Source organism: Alligator sinensis, unplaced genomic scaffold (genome assembly GCF_000455745.1).
Source record: "Alligator sinensis unplaced genomic scaffold, ASM45574v1 scaffold223_1, whole genome shotgun sequence".
NCBI classification, from domain to species: Eukaryota; Metazoa; Chordata; order Crocodylia; family Alligatoridae; genus Alligator; species Alligator sinensis.
Window position 1 is genome coordinate 1,906,678 of NW_005841936.1, and position 21,041 is coordinate 1,927,718.

The 21,041-nt window shown below is 37.4% G+C and overlaps 1 protein-coding gene across 3 annotated transcripts in view; it reads left to right on the forward strand.

Moving 5' to 3' along the window:
- The window catches only part of ELL2 (elongation factor for RNA polymerase II 2), a 70,470-nt gene extending 50,230 nt beyond the window's left edge, over positions 1-20,240 (forward strand). For all 3 annotated transcript variants that reach the window (XM_006019701.1, XM_025199106.1, XM_025199107.1), the window contains exons 6-12: positions 3,682-3,806; positions 3,960-4,053; positions 6,541-7,120; positions 9,509-9,575; positions 14,619-14,790; positions 16,334-16,378; positions 16,746-20,240. In XM_006019701.1, the coding sequence (XP_006019763.1) occupies positions 3,682-3,806; positions 3,960-4,053; positions 6,541-7,120; positions 9,509-9,575; positions 14,619-14,790; positions 16,334-16,378; positions 16,746-16,862 (1,200 nt within the window). In that variant the 3' untranslated portion in view covers positions 16,863-20,240. The remainder of the gene's footprint in view (positions 1-3,681; positions 3,807-3,959; positions 4,054-6,540; positions 7,121-9,508; positions 9,576-14,618; positions 14,791-16,333; positions 16,379-16,745) is intronic.
- Positions 20,241-21,041: the final 801 nt, after the last annotated feature.

Here is a 21,041-nt window from a genome sequence, read left to right on the forward strand (position 1 = left end):
TTAGTCTCGTTATGGTTGAATCGATTCTTTATATTAAATTTGCATGAAATTCTGTAGCTTCTGACCCTATAGCTGTTAGTACATTGTCTTTATTCTGTCTTCTATAAAAACCGCTTTTAAGCATTTTTATACTCATTTAATAGATGGACAGTAAAAGACTTAGTCCCGGTTTAAAAATCAATTTAAAGGGCTTTTTTGGGGGTTACTTTAGATTTTAAAAAAAAGAAAATTGATGGAGTATGTTAGGCATTGTTGCTTTTATTATTATTTTATGAACAATCTAAATCTTGTAAAAGAAAACAGCATAGATAAAGAAAGGAAATGGGGTACAAGACAAAACAATGGCTTGATGTTAATCTGGATTAATGGAGGGAGGGTATAGCTAATACACTTCAGTTTATGTCTACATTTTCAATCTGAAGATACTTGGCATATCTGTCTAAACAAAAGAAATAGTTTGAATAGGGAGATTAAAATATTCATGGTCAGTCTTCACTTAACTGTACAGTTTAGAAGTAAGCACTAATTTCTGTACTTGTTAAGTTTAATACTTACTGCTTACTAATGTTGACATTAAAATCCTAAATGTGCAGGCCTGCACAAATGAGTAATCAGTGCAACAAGTACTCTCCACCCACTGTCCTCCTTGGCCATATATAGGCAAGGCAGGGACACACTTTGTTCATACATAGTCTCATAACCTGTCACCTCTTGTGACATGTGCCGTGAAAATGCCTGGAGTACTGTTGCCCTTTAGAAGCCAGTGGGGATGGGTGCTGATTTGGTGCTATGTTTAATCTGTTTTGAATCTCAGTTTTAATTTTGAGTTCTGTAAGGTAACCCTTTTATCAATAGTAATTAAAATGTACCCTTGTTGAGAAAATATTACACTGTATAGTCCTGCACTTGCTCGTAAAATTGTGAGCTTACATGTAGTTAGTGTGTGTGCATGTAAAACCAACAAACAAACAAACCCTTATCCTGTACTGAAAATGCTGCTTTAATCCTGTTTCAACTGCATCAACCATACTCCATGTGGCTTTGGTGGGGTTTTGGTATCTCTTTTTTTTGTTTGTTTGTTTTTTAATTGGTTCTAACACAGTACAGTGACACAGTCTTTTACAGGCACAGTGCAAACGTTCAAGTCTTAGTAATGGTATCACAAAGAACAAAATTACAGATATAACAGGACAAAAGAACATATTTTAAGACAAAACATTAAACATTTGATCCACTAATGCACTCTTACACTAAGATTTGTTCTTTTAGCACCAATTCTGTCCAAGAAAGAATTTGAAAAATAGCTAAAACTGCTTAAAGTATCATCTTGTGCTCATATGCATGTCAAAATGAAGCTTTCTTCAACATCTAGATAAGGGTAAACAGGCAAATGGCCAGTTTCTAAACTTTTGGAGGGGCAAGAATTTGGTGCGATATAGCTGGATCTAAAATGAGATTTGAAAAGAAGTTACCTAATTACCACTTTGGCATAGTAGGCCTCAGTGAATGTGAGCTTTTGCCAGCTGCTTGCTTGCTTGTTTGTGCAAACATGATGTATTGCATTTCGAGAAAGGAGGAAGTTTATTTGAATCTATCTTAAAGCGGAGCATGCATAAGTTTGAGGCATTTGCTAGTTTGGAATTATAAACATAGTGTGTTTTTTGTTTTGTTTTTCTGGGAATTTGTGGCTCTGTCTTTGCATACACAAAGCTTTAACACAGGATAACATCCCGTGTTAGTTGCACTAACATATGAACATCCCGTGTTGGTTGCACTAGTGCTAAATTTTTTGTTTAAAAGTCTAGCTGGCAGTGTCCTTGGCTACAGTTGTTATGCCTGTCCTCAGTAAACTGACTCTGGGGGTTTTTTGGGTGCATCTCAAAAAAACAGATAAAAACAAAGCAATAACAAAAATACAGCTAATCTGACATCTATGCTGTTTCTCTACCATTAAAGGGAAAATTCAGTATGAGGTCTAAACTTTCTACCTGGACCTGTCTAATGGAATGCTACAACTTCGTGTAGGCAGTGTGCATGTACCGAATCCCACAACCCAGTCACTTGGAAAACAAGATGAACCATCTACTTTTGCTGTCATTTCTCTAGATAAATAAAGTTGCGTTTGCTGGCAATACAGTTTTAGTTAATAATATTCCTAGAGCTATATTCACTTTCCTCTGTTGATTGATGCTCTAATATTCTTGATGATTAATGATTACTCATTAATGATTTGGATGATGGGTTTCAGTGTATATGCTTAGTAAATCTGTAGATGATACCAAGTTGGGTGGAGTTGCAAACACTCTGGAGGGCAAGGCTAGGATCCAGAATAGCTTAAATAAACTGGAAAACCAGTCCACAATGAATTAGATGAGATTCAGCAAAGACGGGTGCATGGTCCTGCACTTGGCACAGAATAGAAGCCTAGGGAACGCCTGGCTGGGCTGCAGTACTGCAGAGAAGGACCTAGGGGTTACAGTAGACTTCAATATGAGCCAATAGTATGATCTTGCTACAAAAATAAATAAGTAAATAAAATAAAGCCAACACCATACCTGTCTGTATTAACAGGAGCATCACTTGCAAATCAAGGGAAATAATTCTTCCACTCTGTTCAGCAGCAGCGAGGCCTCACCTGAAGTACTGTGTCCAAGTCTGGGCCCCACACTTAAAGAATAATGTGAACAGATTAGAAGGAGCCCAGTGCAGAGCAACAAAAATGATTAGGGACTGGAGAAGCAAGATTTATGAGGAAAGGATAGAAGAACTAGGATTAATTTATTCAGGAGAAGAGAAGACTGAGGGGGGGATTTGAGAAATCTTCAAATACCTAAAGAGCAATTAGAGAGAGGATAGAGGTGGTTTTTTTTCTGTGACTGAGGAGCAGGACTAAGAGCCATGGCCATAGGCTGCAGGAGGGGAAATTTAGGTTGGAGATTAGGAGGAACTTTCTGTCATGGGGGTGGTCAAGCATTGGAACAGGCTACCAAGATAATTTTTTGAATTTCCATCCCTGAAAATTTTCAAGAGCAGGTTGGACACACAATTGTCTGGGATGGCTAAGTCAGGTTGATTCTGCCTTGAGCAGGGGCCTGGACTAGGTAACCTTGAGAGGGTCCCTTTCACCCCTACTTTCCTGTGGTTCTAGGTCAGAAGAGTATTTCCTCCTGTTTCAGTAGACATATATACAAAATGCTTTTGAATACCTAAAATTAAATTCTAAAGTTGTTTGTGAGCACACAAATATGTATAGGTCTGACATCAAGATGCATTGACTTGTAATTCCTCTGGAACATCAGGCCATTCTCAAAATACATAAATGTGTGCAGCCAGGATTATAAGAAATCATGTGAGCCAAAAATTTTAAACTGTATCCTATATAGGAAAGGTATATTGCATGTCACAGAAATATGCATGGTAGTACCTGAAGGAAATACATTTTGCCAAGATGTCTATGAATATTTAAAATTTCTGCATCCAAGATGATCAACCTTCAGTGTTGAAAATTGGTGTTTAAGTGGAAGGCCTGGCTGACCTCAAAATCAAAAGCTAATAAGTAAAAAGGAATACACTTTCTGATATTATACTTCCAACCTATCCTATTCTTTCAGGCTGTCTTTTCTGCCCTAGTATTGTAGCTTACCAAAAGCTTTAATACTTGTATTTTTTAAACGTATATAGGTAGCCAACTTGAATCCCAAGGACAACTCTTACACTCTGAAGGATTATGTATTTAAAGAGATTCAAAAAGACTGGCCTGGATACAATGAAATAGATAAACAGTCATTGGAATTAATACTTTCTAGGTAAGTGCAGTCTGTTTTTCCTTTAAACGTAGCAGTAAAAAGATACTTTGTCTGGGAAGTAACAGGCACTTTTTATTTCTTCCCAATTAATGAAAGATCTGTTAGTCTTTTCTTGATTTGCCTTGTAACCTGGAATGTGGGTAATCTTTACAGAAAACTAAATTCATCTCAGAATGCCACCAGCACCAGTCATTTGGAATCTCCTCTAAGTTCTGTTAAAGATGCTACATCAGCTTCTCCTTCCCAGGTATTTAATTTGTAACTTTCTACCTTATATATATGGTGCAATAAGATTAGATACTTAACAATTTGTTATTGGTGTGAAAGCTTTCATAATGTAATACGAGTCACCAATACCATTTTAATGTATGGAAAAGATGAAGCAACTATTTTTATATACTTGTGTGGTGACAAACTATGAAGTTACACAAATAGTTGCACCATGAAAGCCTGTGGGACTGATTGATACACAGTGCTTTTTAAATTTATAGTCAAGTAGCTGAAGAGCTCCTAAAGTTGGTATTTGTATTCTTCATAAAATGTAGCCCTGTGTTTAGTGATCCAATCAGGGTGGTGGTAAACAAAACTCTAGAGAGACCACTTACCAAAGATTTTGCAAAGGTACCCATGTTCTCCAGCTGTACCCATCACTAGTGTCTGCATGCTTTAAAAGTCAAGCTAGAAAGTAATAGCATATTGGCAAACATTTGTGGTTTTAAGCTTAAAGTTAACTACTTAGGTATCCATTATTGCTATACAATTACCACATACTTTCTGGTTGATAAATCCTTAGATAAGTCTTTTGACAGTCTGAAATAATTTTATCTTGGTATGTCTTCATATTTCAAATCAGGGTAGTATAGTCCACCCTGTTTTGAGCTGTGGGGGTTAACTTTCTCTGTATTGTATGACTGTTTTTATATCTGGTATTTATGGAATGCAGGCAGTCTTACACTGCTTTTGTTTTAGCCATTACCTTATGTGCAGTATACAGAAAGGCCTGGTTTACTGTAGTTTAGGACATCGGTGTTCTGTTACTTGAAAACTATAAACCTGATTTTGCTATATGTATTGCTGCATATTGGCTATGTTCATCATCCAGTGGCTAAAGGATAGAACTGAACTGGGGCACTTCAAGTTTTAGACTTGGCCTAGCTACAAACTTGTAAGACCTTTTGAGAAATCTTTGATCTCCCTTTTGTGTCTCATTTTCCCTTCAGTGATATCAGAATAAAAACCTATTTTTTTTATTCAAAACAATAGCACTTGAAGATTTTCAGATATAAGCCACTACGAAGAGCATCACTATGATATTTGAAATCAGTAAACCTCTATTTCAGCAAAAGCAAATGTTAAAAGTTAGTGGTGGGAACTTGTATTTGCTGCTTTGGAACAGCTGAAACAAGTGCTGAATACCTTGTTCTAGGACCGTTAACACATTTATGATAGGAGAAATCAGTGCATGATTGTTACTTGTCAACCTTAGTTACTGCTTCCCAGAAGAACAGTGAATGATATAAACTGCCTGGTTCCCTCTTTCTCTCACTTCACTATACACAGAATCTGGAAGTAGTTCAGCTGTGTAGTACAGAGCTGTGCCTAGTACTTCTGGTCAGAGGCACTGCCTTGTACTGGAACATAAGCAGTATATGCTTGTTAAGCAAGCTGGAATGAATTGGATAATGTTTCGGAGAAACTCCAATATCATCTAGAAATTACTTAAAACCCAAGCTAGCTATAGCAGAAACCAGATATTTCCTGTCCGCTCCTGTCTCCCTAATGCTTTAAACCAGTGATTCTGGTGCCACCAGTTCATGTGAAGAGTGCTGAGAGGAGATAAGCAGATAAGCATAGGCTAAGGCTTGTCCCTACCTGGATGATTCCCCATCCCCATTGCCCAGCCCCTCTGCAAGAAGATAAGCACTGTAACATATAAATCAGTTTTTGAATGTGGGTGCCACCCAGTTCACAAAAGTTATGGAGGGTGCCTCAAGTCCAAAAAGGTTGAGAATCACTGCTTTAGACATTCTTAAAAACATTGTGTCCCAGATGGCTTGGAACTACTTGAATAAAAGACAGTCTGTATTGGAGAAGATGTATTTATTTAACGTGTACTTTCTGCCTTAGGTTTCTACGAAGTACTGACTAAACTGTTTTGTTACAGCCTGATTATGTGGGAACTATTGGGCATCTATACACGTGCTCTAGAGTAGGGGGAGAAGGGCGGGTGCTTTAATTAGAGTGGCTCTGGGAGCCGTTCTAATTAAAGTGCCCGCAGTGTCACGTGCATTCAGCATCCCATGCTTCAAAATGGTGGCCAGGTTGCTTTAACTAAAGCTCATTCAACAAGCTTTAAAGTGCCCCCGCCACCATTTTGAAATGTGGGGTGCTGAATACACGTGACACGGAGGCTAATTAACACGCTCCAGCAGACTCGCAGCAGACTCAATTAATTGAGCAGAGCTCTGTCACATGTATAGGTGCCCATTATGTTATTCCAAGGTCTTGGCCGTAGATTTGAAGGGGATCTCAGGATAAAATAAATGAAAAACTATCTAGCACTTTTTTGAGCTTGACACAAAGCACATGCTAAGCTGTCAGTCAGGATCTTTCTTATCTAAAAAAGACCAGCAACATAAGTCATGTTGTTTTAATAATCAACCAATTTGAGATTGCAGGCACTGTACTGTAGAGGTGGACTAAACTGAAACTAACACACTTTCTTTTATTGCAGAAACGGCTTTTGGATTCCGATTTTATTGATCCTTTAATGCCTAAAAAACCAAGGATATCTCACCTTACCAACAGAGTTCAACCCACCTTAAATGGTCACTTGACTGCTTCCAATGAGAAACCTGCTGCAGCTCCACCACCACCACCTCCCCCTGCAGCTGCTGCCACCCCAGCCCCTCCGCCACTTCCTTCAACTCACCTTCATGTTTCAAATCCTCCTCAGACTGTAAACTCTAACTCCAATTCCCCTAGCACTCCTGAAGGCCGGGGCACTCAAGACCTGCCTGTTGACAGTTTTAGTCAGAATGGCAGCAGCATCTATGAGGACCAGCAAGAAAAATATACCTCTAGGACTCCTTTGGAAATGCCAGCATCCACTGCAGTTCAGTTGGAGTGCCCAAAGTCCACGGATGAGAAACATTCCGTGTCTCACAAAAAATCCAAAAAGAAGTCAAAAAAGCATAAGGAGAAGGACCAAATCAAAAAACATGACACTGTGTGTGTGGAAGAAAAGGAGAAAGACCTTAAGAAAGAGGAAATTGCCAAGCTGAAAAATTCTTCCGCTTTGGATTCAAGTGAAGGTATTAAAGCACTGCTTTTTAAATTACTGGATGATCCAACCTCTATCCACTGCCTCTTCTACTACTGTAAAATAGGGATAGCGTTTCCTGACTGTCTTTACATAGCACCTTTCGCCTGAACCAAAATGCAGATTAGTGCTTCTGTTTTTCTTTTACATTCTTAGGGAAGAATGACATGCATTCAAATAGTATACCTAATATCTTGCTGTATTGGAATTCCAAACTATGAATGTTCTATAGGCTTATTTTTGGTAAGATTTCAGCCTTTTTTTATTACAGAAGCAATTTGGATTTAAGAGTTCTAAACAAGTCATTGAATAGTGGTTGTCTGGAAGGGATCATTGACTAGTGCAAACAAGAACGAATAATGGAATTTTTTTCTAGGCTTTTTGTGTTTTGAACTAAGGAGTTCATGTATTGTCTTAAATATTGACTGTATTCAAATCAGAACTTGGGTACCAGAACTATTTTATTGCAAGCTTTAGAGGATTACTGTGATTTCTTTTATGAAAATATTCCTCAAGAGAGAGAGAATTTATTCAACATGGTTCTTGACTTTTTGTAGGTTTACAGCTTTAGTCATTAATAGTGACTGAAAGATTTGCCCCGTGAAAACTGTTACATTTTACAAATCAGCAAGTAAAAGTATGCACACTAAAAAAGCAAGGGATCATGTTGCATAACATGCCAACTGCAGTTTCATTTAAGCCCTGCAAAGTACAGGAGAAGGTAGAATTTCTAACTAACATCAGTAATTCTACAGTGATTTTCACAGTGGTATGGGCTAGGCAATCTCATCTCAGTCAGAAATCAGATTCAGCCCTCGACTACCCTAAGCAATTGTTTCAGAAAACAGAGAATTGTATAGATTGCGTAAGCTTTTGAAGGCACCTGTGCTTCTGTAGAATGCTGACTACATTACAGTTGTGTCTTTCCAGTTCATTTAAATCCTTCATATCGGTGTCCTTGTGGAATGGAGTTTCTCTGAAAATCTTTTGTGCTCAATTCATGTTTGTGTTGGCATCAAGGATGCTCTTTGTCTAGCAGGCAGCCAGTTGTGGAATTCTACAGGCCTGGAAAAATTCAATATTGTCCCCTAGACTGATACTTATTTTGGTGTAGCACCCAAAATAGCTGGGTAGTATTGAAACATAGTGACATGGTGTTCAGTGTTTTCATTTAAAATAATCTTTTTAAAACTTGAATTTTACTCTCAGCACTGGAAAAGGTTTGTTTGGATAACATCTTTCATGTCCCTTACTAAACTGAGTAAAACTATTCAATTGCTCATATATTTTCTGTAGAAAGTGGTACAAAAAGGCCACTTAATTTTATACCAGATGACTTTATTCTGTAATCCCTTTAATTCAGGTACTGTATGAACCATTATGTGATCACTTTTCTTATCTGAATATAATATTTTTTGGAAATTATATTTTGAAATGATTAGAGCCTTGGCAGGAACATTTGTTTTTAATCAGTACATAAGGAAGTAATAACAATAATAGGATGGTTATGTAGGATGGTATTTGAAACTTACTGACAAAGCCCCAAGTGAAATATTAGTTTTACTAGCAGACTTTTTGAACCTTCTTCTCCCTTTTCATCTGTGTGAGTATATATACTTTGAGGAAGAATTTATAGAAATGCTTATATTTACAGGATTTTCCTAAAATTAAATTCCTAGAATAAATATTCCTCATCTATATCTCTTGCAAACAGATGGGCTAGAAACTGTATGTACCTTACTTTTGTAACTTCATCCTGGAGGGCAGCTTATTTACTTGCTTTTTGCGCTTGTAAAATCCAGTGTTGCCGTGTTAATTGTAAAGGAGCATTCTCCTGAGGATTATTGAAGACTGAATATCAAATAGACTAGCATAAAATGATAGAGATTCCCAAACAAGAGAAAAATGGTGAAATTAAATCAAGCTTTGCATACCCATAATTGTGGGAAAAGCCTTCAGTAAGAAGAGCACTTTAGCTTTCCACCCCATTGTTATGTATTACGGTCCCATGAAAGCTGGATGTCGATATAAAACTATCTCCTATTGTGTGGCTACATCTGCCACTGCATATCTTGAATTGCTGTGCAGATGCCACAACTTGTCTTGAAATAAAAGAAGGTTGACCTTGGGTTAAGATTGAATTACTTCATTGTACAGCTTCTGCAGCCACTAGCTCAATTTTTAAACTTCTGGTATCGGTTGTTGTAGAATTGATCATATGGCCCCTATTGTAAATGTTAAATTGTGCATCTTATTCATGATTACCAATTGAGACAATAGAATGGGAATTTGGAGTAGGAGCATTCCAGACTCTTCAGATCTGTATCTTTGGGTATAGTGGCATTCTGTGATAAAGATGTCAAACTTTTATTTACCATAGGAGTTAAAGAGACCTGCACTGCCTCCACAGATCCTTCATCAAAAAGTGAACTACCAGACTACTCTATGTAAGTAAAACTGTATCAAAAGTTATCATAATTCATACTGTTCACAGAGGCTATTCAGAAAGCTCCTGTAAAAGTTCTTGTAGAACTACAAAATGTAACTTTTAAAAAGACCCCATCACCGCTGCTCATTCTAAAATTAGACCAGATACTTTATGTGAACACATGTATATTGAACCTCTCTGAGCTTGTCCCTTCAGTTCTAGTGATCAAGCTGCCTTTACGTATCTGAAAAATTTTCTTTCAGAAGCACTCAGACAGAAATTTGTTTTGCTTCAGTCCTCTCTGCCTGCTCACAAGAACAAAATAGACAAAGGAGGTAGACATGGAACTTTTTTAGTAGCTAGGCAATCTAATGGGCAAGCTGAATACAGAAATATTGAAATCACTCAGAGCACTATTTTCTTCTATTTGGTATCATTTTTATAGACCAGCTGATACCTTAGTCACAGTAGATAAAATTTACTCTATAAAATCATTGAATTTAAAATCTTTTAATTTAAAAAATGCATTCAGTTTAAAATTATATATTGGCCTTGATATCAGATGATATAATATTTAAGACCTACACTTACTAAAATCTATTAAAAATAAATATATCTTGGCTCACTGATTCTTCAAATTTTAAATGATGTACAGAATCAGAGGATAAGTCTTAACTTGGTGTCAGGTAAAGCTTGATTAAGTGTTGTAATTTTAGATACCTAATATAATTCCATTTTCTGTCTTCACAATGGAACGAGTGCTGTTTTTTAATTTTTTTCAAATACAAGTACTTTTGATTTATGTTGAACAGAAACACTTCTGCCTTAATGACTTCCATGTTTTAGTTAGTAAGAAAAGAGAAAATACTTTATTTGTACTCGTTCATTTAAAATTGAAAAAGCAGAGAAGTGGCATGTTCCTCTCCCAATCCATGAAGAAAAGCCAAGTGGGAGAGGATGGGATCTACTAATTCTAAATGTATAGAGGCCAGATTGTCAAAGGTATTTAGGTGCCTGAATTTGGAGGTGGGTGCCAAATGAGTGCAGGTTGGAGGCCTAACTCATTGGATTTCCTATTTATTTCAACTTCTATAAACATTCAGATAGAATTTTATTTTACCAGCTAAATATACCTTGAATGTGCTAAAAACAAAGAGTAAGACCATAAATGTTTGTTTTACAATTAAAAGTGATTTAATAAAATAAATAGTAACTCTGAACTGAATCGAGAAGATTGTTTCTGGTTTAGCCCAGATTTTCAAAAGCATTTAGGAACCTAGCAGTAGAAGTAGGCACCTAATGGGATCTTTCACAAGTGCCTAATTAGATTAGAGGCCTACCTCCTATTAAAGTCAATGAGAACTTAAATGAGTGAAGTTCTTTGTCTGCACTAGCATTTGCCAGATGAATTTCTAAGCAGAGCATTGAGAACACTGAAAAGAAAAAAATGTTTTCATTTAGACTCTTTCCTGTCATTTGCTCCAGTCATTAGCCCCCTCCCTTAATTTAACTCTACTACATATGAAACTATTAACTTCTTAACCCTGCCTAAAATTAAATACTGGCTGACTTTCCTATAAGTGATGTTACCTTCTACTTGTGACCTCTAGCCTGCACAAATGGAATGGTCAAAGAAGAATAGCATTATACACGCTTGAGTTCCCTTGGGGTTAGAAGAGCGCACTGCTGTTTCACTAGATCTGGGCTTGCCTTGGGAAGTGATCAAAGGGTTTATGCATTTCATGTTTGGGAGATTTGTGCTATAGGGTAGTTCATATCTCTGACTAGGTCCAAGGAAGGATTTGGTCCTGCATCCACCCTGGCAATACTACTGCCTGATGTTTCTCCTGGTATGAGGCTCAGTCTCTCATTCTTTCCTCCCTTCTTCCCCTCCCCCCTTTCCCCTCTCCCCTGAATAAAGAGTTATTTAAGGCACCTTAACAATGCAGCAACATTTGAAGTAAAAATTTAATCAGGTCAGTTTTTATTTGTCCCAATTCTAATATTTCAGAAGTAGTAGTCTTAATTCTGAATAAGATCTCTGCTGTTACCTCCGATATACCCATACAGTCTTGTATTCCAGTGAAGACCATAACGCTGTGAAGGACACCATAGGTGATGCATAGGAGGGGTATGGTGGGGGGCACTTGACCCCCATGAGATTGGCTGCCGCCAGCTTCTGCGAGCAGTCACTGCTTGCTCTCCCCCTCCCCCCCTTGCTGCCAACGCAGCCAACGGCATCTGCAGGCAGTCCCCGCTTGTCACCCCCCCGCCACCGACACCGCTGGCAGCGACTGCAAGCGCTCGCTGGCAGCTGCGGGCAGTCCCCACTTGCCACCATGGTGTGCCCCCAGTCTCAGGAGGCACCAGTCGTTCATGAAGGACACTGCAATTTCTATGACAGATTCTGGTGTAGGGCAGGGCTTAAGACATCAAATAATGGATGATGATCATATGACCATATTAAATATAGTTTTGATACTACTCCAAATATGTAATGAAACTATAAAACATGAAAAATTTTACAGTGGATCAAATATTTGCTCTCTAGGTTAGTTCAAGTTTGAACCTTTCAACCCTTTTGAAACGCTCTCTTCCTCACTAGTAGTAGTAATAGATAACATACATGCATAAGGATAAACTTGTTACAGTACAGCTTAATAAAGTAGCTTTTGTTAATGTGCGCTGCATATGCATTAGCACGGATCATGGTAATCTCTTTATCTGTGAGATACATGCCTAACTACAGTTGCATCACTTCTGTCTTTTCGGAATATTCCAGGGCTGCCTGGCACCAAAACACTATTAATTGTGGCTAAACCACAGAAACACTTCTGTTTTATGATCACTTCTTTAAAGAAACTTCTGATTTTATGCAAGGAGACTAAAACCAGTGCCCTCACTTTTTTTTAAAAATTGACCACTGCAACTCAAACAGCACTGTCTTCAGCAAGTAGGAACTTGAAAGTCAGTCAAACCCAACGTTTGAGATTCCTTTTGGTGGGAAGGGAAATATTTGTTTGATTTAGTGCATGGATTATAGCTTCCAAACATGCCCTAGTTGGAAAAAATCATGTCTTTAAAAATAGGCTTTGCAAAAGATATATTAATGCGAAGTCACAAATGTCAGCTACCAGAAAATATTAAACTTCGCAAACAGATCACAACCAAACTAGGACTTCTTCAGAAGAATATCTACTCTGCCACAGAATTGCTCACAAAATGGCAGAAAAGAGAGACCTCCAATTCAAAGTAAAGCTTCCAGGAGGGTAAACAGAGCCTTAATCATATCTGTATACAGGGAGATGCGGGAACAATTTTTACTCCACTTATATATGACACTTAAAAATTACAATAAGGGATATATATGTGTAGAGTCATGAAAATTAGTGAGCTAAAGAAGTTTTAGTTCTATGGCTTTTCATAGCAGATTAGTGTTTTCAGTACACTGAAAGCTAGATTTATTTGCTTAACTTCTGTCTTGTTGCAATGGCACATTAGACTTTTTTTCTATTTAAAAACGCTGCAGATATGAAACAACTGGCTTGTAGCAGTGCGAGTCTGTTGGTTACATATGTATTTTTAGAATATTTAAAACCAATATTTACCAGAAAAATTCCTCCGAACTGTTCTAAAAATCCTAGAGGCACATAGCTATTGCAAATGCTATTTTTCACTGTTTTATTTGATGGTTTTACATTTTTCTTCAAAATGGAAAAATTAAATCCTCATTCTGTGGAATATTTAAATGTATTTGCCACTCCCTTTTGGGTTCCTAACATAAAATGCTCTTGTATGAAAATGGTGGGGGAGGGGCAGCATAAAATTAAATAAATAAATTTAAAAGAGTCTGCATAGATTTTTTGGGGTAAGCTTTTAAACAAAAAACAACAGGTTTAGACTATGATAATTTTAAAGTCATGCAACTATATGTAGCTTTGCTGAGAGCAAAGTATTGACATAGCTCTAAGCCCTGGCAAGAATAGATGGAGGAGTCAGAGTTCCATTCCTTTATCTTAAGAGGATCCAGAGATGAATACTGAATAGATCAAAGCTGATCTAAATGCAATCCTGTGTTACATTCTTCTCAGCATATGACACTGGGATTGCAGTGCCTGTGGTGACTTGGACATTACAGCCATTTTGACTTCCCAGTATGTAGACAGTATTGAGTTTCGAATGAGATCTCTTTGGCTGAGGCAAAAGTCAGACATGACAGCCAAATTCTGGTGTATTGGGAAAACTGGAAAGATGATATCCGTCCTTCAGTGCTTTGTCTAATTGTTATTGTACACATTTGCAAGTTCACTTTGTATCCTCAGCTGACTGTGGCCACCTGACCTGGCCAGTGTGAATTTCTTGTTTGTGCTTGACACAGTTCTGGTTCTCCTTCCAGCTGAAGTCCTCATCGCACCTTGTTTTACAGCACTTGTCTTGTACTCCAGGCATTCAAATGAACTGAACACAACCAATTGTAATCTTATCCTATTAACTGTACTTTAATAGTAAAGATTGATACAAATCTGTCAAATCAAAAAAGGATCCCAGCCCATCAATTCAAACTCTCCAAAAAGCCACCAAAACAGTGGGCTTAGCAACGTGCCCAGAAGGCTGATATCTTCAGACTGACAGACCAAAAGAAATGGATCTAATAATTAATGGGCTTTCACAGGCAAAGATTTGCCAGCAGCTCTTCTCTTTTAAACTGACACTTTGGACCTGTCAAAATTGAATGCATAGTAAAGTTTTCTACATGCTTTTGCAGTTTGTCACATATGAAGAACAAAGTATTATATATAACTTGCCACAGAGATATTGTTTCTTAATTCTACAATAAATTCAGACTCCATATATCTTTTACCAAATTTAACCAACTAGCTGTTAAACTTGTTAGCTGTTAGCTTGTTAACTTGTTCCCAGGAGAAAAGTAATTTTAAACAACTCTCTTACATTGTTTACTGAGCTTACTTCTAAGAATGTTCCAGCTATTTGTAATGCACAATAACAATTTTTATACCAAAAGTACTTCATAGAAATTAAAATTATTTATTTTTTCCATTAGAAAATATATAGCTATTGTCTCATATGAGCAACGCCAGAGTTACAAAGATGACTTCAATGCAGAGTATGATGAATACAGAAGCTTACATGCCAGGATGGAGAATGTAACCAGAAGATTTATGAAACTTGATGCACAACGTAAGCTTCTTTCTCCGGGATCCAAGGAATATCAGGTAAAAAGAAATTAAAAAAAGCTGTATTTTTAATTTAACCAATTATTTTTACCTTCTGCTTTGTATGTTAGATTATTATAATCTTCTTCTTCCCCCTCCTCCTTTCTTCTGTCCTTCCCTGCAAAAATCCCCAACATTTACTCCAAATTCTTTTAAAACTAATTAAGTCTTTAGAGAAATTACTATAATTTAATGGAGGAAAAGAAGCTGCTTCATTTGACAGAACTTTTGTGCTGTCTTGGGTACATATATGGCCCTTTTTACTGTAGGATTGGAGCACCTTATGATCCTTAGTGTACATATCCTCACAGCAGAATTCAAGAAATGCTCTAATCTCCATTTCACAGCTGGGGATGAGAGTCACAAAAGGCTAAGTGATTTATCCAAATCCATACAGGAAGTCTGAGTCAGAGCAAGGATTTGAGCTCTGGTCTCCCAAGCCCCCAGCTGATTTCCTAACTAAATAAATTCCCAGGTGATATTGGAAAGACAAATTGAACTGGTCATTGCCATCTTGATTTGACACGTCATGAAAACTAGCAGCAATGAGCAAACCAGCAGGAAAGTGCTAGAGAGAGAGAAATTAACAGTACAAGAGAAATGAAAAATTACTGAGTTCAAATTTGGGGTCTCAAGCATGATAAAGGAAACAACTTTGCACAGGGAAAGCAACTGGCACAGATATAAAGATGAATAAGAGAAACTGCTGCAATTCTCATGGGTATTGTTACAGGTTAACTTTTCCAGACAAACTCAACTCCAGATTTGTAGCACGTTCTTTCCAAAGGGGTGCCAATAATTAACTTGTACTGACCTGTAGCATTCTCTGTGCAGGCTAATCGTGCAGTATGTGGCCTTGTAGGTTTTATACACAATCAGTGAGGTGATCTACTTTCCAGTGTAATACTCTTAGTAGCTTCTGCTTTTGGGCAGACTGAGCATATATTTTGGGGAAATGAGAAACATTTAATGCAAAATCTCTGGTTTGTTTGGTTTTTTTCTCTCCCTAACCTACACCTAAGATCTTGCCCGGTTTTTCAGGTCTCTCTCCTCTATTCTCCTTGCTTTAGTGATGTAACGTGACAGAACCAATAACTCTACTGCCGTTGGCTACTGACCCCAGTTTCTTTGACCTTGCTGAAAAGAATGAGCCCCAAAGTTAATATTGCCTCGGGCTGTATTAACTCTCAGTAACTCCCACGGTTTTTTCAGGCTTTGGGAAGATATAAGAAGGTCCTTTTTCCCTTCACTCAAGGTCCTGTCTGCTCCTGAGTTAATCCCCAGCTATGCAGCATCTCATAAGGGTTGTTGAGAAGGTGGTTATCAAAGGGCATCTTCAAACATGGCAACTTTTCTGTGATGCTATCTCAACTGTCTCTGTAGACTTGCAGTTCTCTGTAATGCAAAACATAGATAGCCGAAGTGTGCATGTCTGTATTAAAACAATGTACCCAATTCCACTACTCCTTTGTTAATATTCAGTTGCACTTTGTAGCCGTGCAATATTCCCCAAGTGATGTTTATTTAATTTTCTTTCTTGCAGGTCCTTCATGAGGAAGTCCTAGAAGAATATCGGAAGATCAAACAGGTGGGTAGCTAAACTTGTTCTGGCAGAAGGCAGGGCAGATGGAACATTAAAGACTAACTTGTTCACAGAGGCATAAACTTGCAGCTGATGGCCTACTTTGTCAGGTGCTACATGTCTGACAAAGTAGGTTGTTGTTTATGAAAGCTTCTGCATCTCTGAACAAGTTAGTTTCTAAGGTGCCACTTTGCCTTGCCTTCTGCCTGACTGCTGACTAACAAGACTGACTACTTCTCTAAACCTGTTCTGTGGGAGGGGGCAAGAACAGAAATACCAAACACTAGATATTAATCTGTCTAATGGGCACTCAAATTTATGTTGGAGAAATATTTTTGCATGCTGACTTTTTTTTTCCCCTCCCCTTTTTCAGTCTAGTCCCAACTACCATGAAGAAAAGTACAGATGTGAATATCTTCATAACAAGCTGGCTCATATCAAAAGACTAATAGGTGAATTTGACCAACAACAAGCAGAATCTGTGCACTAGAGCGCTGCTTGGACCAGAAGATGTGAATAAACCTAAGCTTATTTATTTAAAATTCCAAATGAGTTGCTCTCAGATTCTAAAGATTAAACTTGTGCATTACAAAAGTTTCAGTATTAGCGGACTTCAGTTACTACTTTTGTTGTTGCTTCTCTGCATATTTGAAGCTGCTTTTTTCTGGTCCCTTCTTTTCTTCAAGACTTATGTTTGTCCATGGAAATCATTTTACCAGTAGATACTGGGGACCCAGTGTCTCTACTTCGAAGTTGTGCACATTTAAAAAAAAAATAATAATGTAGCAAGTTAAAATGCTTTTGGATAAATATAAGCCTGTTTTCTGACCTTTCTTGTTAATGCAAACTCTTTGCCTTAAATGATAGAAGGTTTAGAAATTTGCACAAAACAATATAATAAAAGAGAGAGAAAGAAAGAAAACATTGTTTTGGAGGGTTAAAGAGGCATGTATATATGAAAGCTATATACAGTCTGTCTTTATCGACAACAGTAATTTACCCCTGCAACTTAAACCCCCATGCAATGGTTGCCTTAAGGTGTTTGCTTGTGTTATACTTACTGTAGTTAAATTATTAGCTACACTGCTTCCCAGTTTATTAAAGCAACAGGGAAGCATTCTGTGGCCTACCAGCGTCTGAAAGCGTATGCTTGTGCTGTATGTGTGCAAGATTGTGTGGGTGTGAGCATGCATGATGGGGGAAGAAAAAAAAGCTGCTACTCTACGTAGGCCAAACGCTCAGGTTAAAACAACTGACGAGTGTTGCTGTAGGTTTTTTTCCTATAAAATTGCTACTTCTCTTGTTGAAGACTAAAGCATTTCCATTTCAACAGTTTGTCAGCTTTAATAATGTTGGGGAAAATTGATACTTTACAAAAATTAAACAGATCTATAGTTTTTGGGCAAAATTATAAAATTAAACATGTAGGTAACCTATTTATATACTGCTATAAAGTATTTTTTTGAAGAGAGATATGCAAAGAAGTTACTGCCTACATGAAATATATATTTAAAGATTTTTCTCCTGGGTGCCAGGAATATAACAAACAGAGGTATTTAACTATAAAATACTGTGATCATCAAACAGCACAAACTTTCATTTCATGCAGTTTATTGGTTTAATTTGATTTAAACCATCATTTACTTTATCATGCGGGAACATAAGTTATTTGGTCAAAAGAATAAGCATTTTGAATTAATCTCTTTGTTTGTCTTACTGTATTTGTCTTTTAAAGTGCTGCCAATTGAAAAGGGAAGCATTATGTTTACAAATCTGATTTTGGAATGTTTGCCAAAATTTTGGTAGTATCTTTAATAAACTCTGTCTCCAGCATCAAAAAAATAATTGTTGTGTGTCACTGTAAACCAGAAAATGTTTTATGTAATTGTCAGAATATGTTCTAAAGTTCCTGGGAGTGGTGGAATTTAGATTTCAGTGTTTGTTTGACACATTACTTTCAATAGGAAAATTGGGTCGCATGTAAGACAAGTTGCTCTTATTATTACTTTAGAATAGAGTTAGTCTCACTAACACAATAAGTTGACACTTCAGGTGCTTCTTACTTTGATCATTGTAATTATTAAAGTCTGATTTAAGCTTTGATCTATTTATTTGAAATGTATAAAAAGATGCAAAGGAAATGTCATGCCTCCCATTGAAATCACCGGGAGCTGCATATGTGACCAAAACTCATTATGAAAGTAATGTACAAACTTCAGCACAGTGGTTTGTCACTGCACCAACTCTAGATGGTTACATACCAAGTTGAGGAGATGATAGGGAAATAATAATGGCTGTTCAGTTTAAACAATGAGTATATGATGTCTAAAGTTGGGACCATATTAGGCAGCAGTGTTCTTGCCTCTGAAATGTATGACATGCAAACCCACGCTCATAACATCACCTCAACATTACTCTGCTGCAGTTCTCACTGCCTAGTCACTATGTATAATACTGTCACTTTATAACTGAGCCCTACTGCAGTTGAAGCATTCACTTTTGTCCCTCTGTACAAAAGGAATGGCTGGTGTTGGCACATCTTCTGGATTACAGATTGTATCTGCAGCAAGAGGTTAATACTTCAGAGGTCCAGCATTGAATATTAGACCCAACACACGACTGTAAAGCCTTAATTTTAAATGTCATTTTTTGCATTGAGCATTTCTCAAGCCTTGCAAAACATACCCAACAGCTTACATATTGCAAAACAGTCCTGTCAATCAACATATCTGCTGTTTCCCTTGAGTCTGAATTCCTGTTGAGCAAATGTAACCGCCTATTCAAGTAGGGCTTCCAACAATATTGCCCTTTCTGCAAAATTTGCCAACTCATTCAAATGAGAAACAGATGAAACTTTGCAAATCCTGGCAGTTTGGCAAGTTACACTACTGTAAAGTTTGAATCTCCTGTTTGTTTTAGAGAAATGGTGAAGGGGTGACAGTGTGCATGTCTGCTTTTAGGGAAACCTGTGTGTCTTTTCACTACAGCTTTATCTTGAAACCTTTGAAACACTTGTGATGGTCTATTTAAATAGTTTCTGTCAAAGGGAAAAATAACTGTCCTAACTAGCAAAAAAGAACTCATACACCAAGGGGATTGTTTTTCAATGTTGCTGGGTTTTTGGGATGAGAGAAATTGAGGAAGGAAGAGAAGGATTAGCAAATATTTTAATGTTAGTTGGTCACTCTTAACAGTTGAAAGAGCTTTGTTTGCTGGTTACTTTTAAAAATTTGGTGTTAAATATTTCTAAGTCTCTGGTGGCTTTGCAAATGTGAAAACTTTCTGTTCCACCTAAAATTACAAGATGTCGTGAAAGGACAGGCGGGTTTATAAACTATTGAAACAAGGTGCAAGCAAAATTGAAGGATTTAAGAAATTCAAATACTGTAACTTTGCTCATTCAATTAATATTACTTTTACTTTTCATAGTGATACCCCAGCCAGTCCTTCCTTCTCTGGCACCATAAATGTTGATTCACGCAAAGACAAATAATACACCTATGCCCATCTCATAGGCTCCTTACAGCTAATTATTTTCATGCATTCTGACAAACCATTTCATTATGCATATGTGATGGCAAGATACGGCAAACATTTCAGTAACCTTCAATGTTTTGGGGAAGGATATTTAAACTGCCTAAAGGAAAACAATATTGGAGAACGAATCTAAGAGTGTTTTAGTAATGTGAAGGCTTAGAGGGCTGTAATCCCCCTCTGCAGACTTTTTGAAGTATTTTAAAACTTTTTAAATTCTACATGAACTGTATTAAGATTCCATAGACTGAAACACCCTTGGGGCATTTTGAACACTTGAGCCACTGTCGCCCCTCTGTTCTACATCAAATTCAATAAAATGTTAACTTTGCAATTCTGAGACTTGGTTTTTTGTTTCTTTATAAAGACTTAAATAATTGCACGTTCATCCACTTTTGTTATGAGAACGACTTTCCCACATTTATGTAATAGCCCAGACCAGCAGAAATGCAAGGACCATCTTAAGCTCTTTGGATGCTGTATAGGCAGTACACATGTTCTATGCTGCTCATTATGACACGTCATGAAACAGCATTGTTGGCCTGCTCTAGCTCTGGAAATGCTTCAAATGCTGCTGGCAGGAGTAGATGGGTGAAGAAATAGGGAAGCTTAAAGCAAGGATATAAAATTCATTCTACAATGGATAATCTCTTCTGTGGACAGCAGAGAGCCTTTACTAGCAAAAGGCACATTTCACCATCTTGCCCGACTGCAGAATGTGCCTCTTCAGTTAGCAAAGTTTAAAAATGGTATTTAAGCTAACAGCTATAGCATTTCCTTTTCTCCTTTGTGCACTTTAAGGGCAAAGTCCCTTTAAAATCCCCTACAGTCAATCCCCTTCATAAATCTTTCCCTGAGTATGTTTCCCCCTCCCCACCACTCTGGGAAAAGCCCAGGGTGTTTCTGGAGAGGGAATGTTTTCTGTAGTAGGAACTATGGCAAAATAGTGTCATGAGAAGCAGCTGGTTTCCCAGGTCACCTGCCATGAGACTTGGCAACCCTTGTGTAAAAGAGGTGAATTGGGCCTAAAACAAGATGTTAATTTAAGCCCTTTGTTTTATTGTCAAGGCAAATGCTTAATCCTGTAACAAACCAGTTATCACTCGCCTTCTCCCAGAATAGCAATCATTCAGAA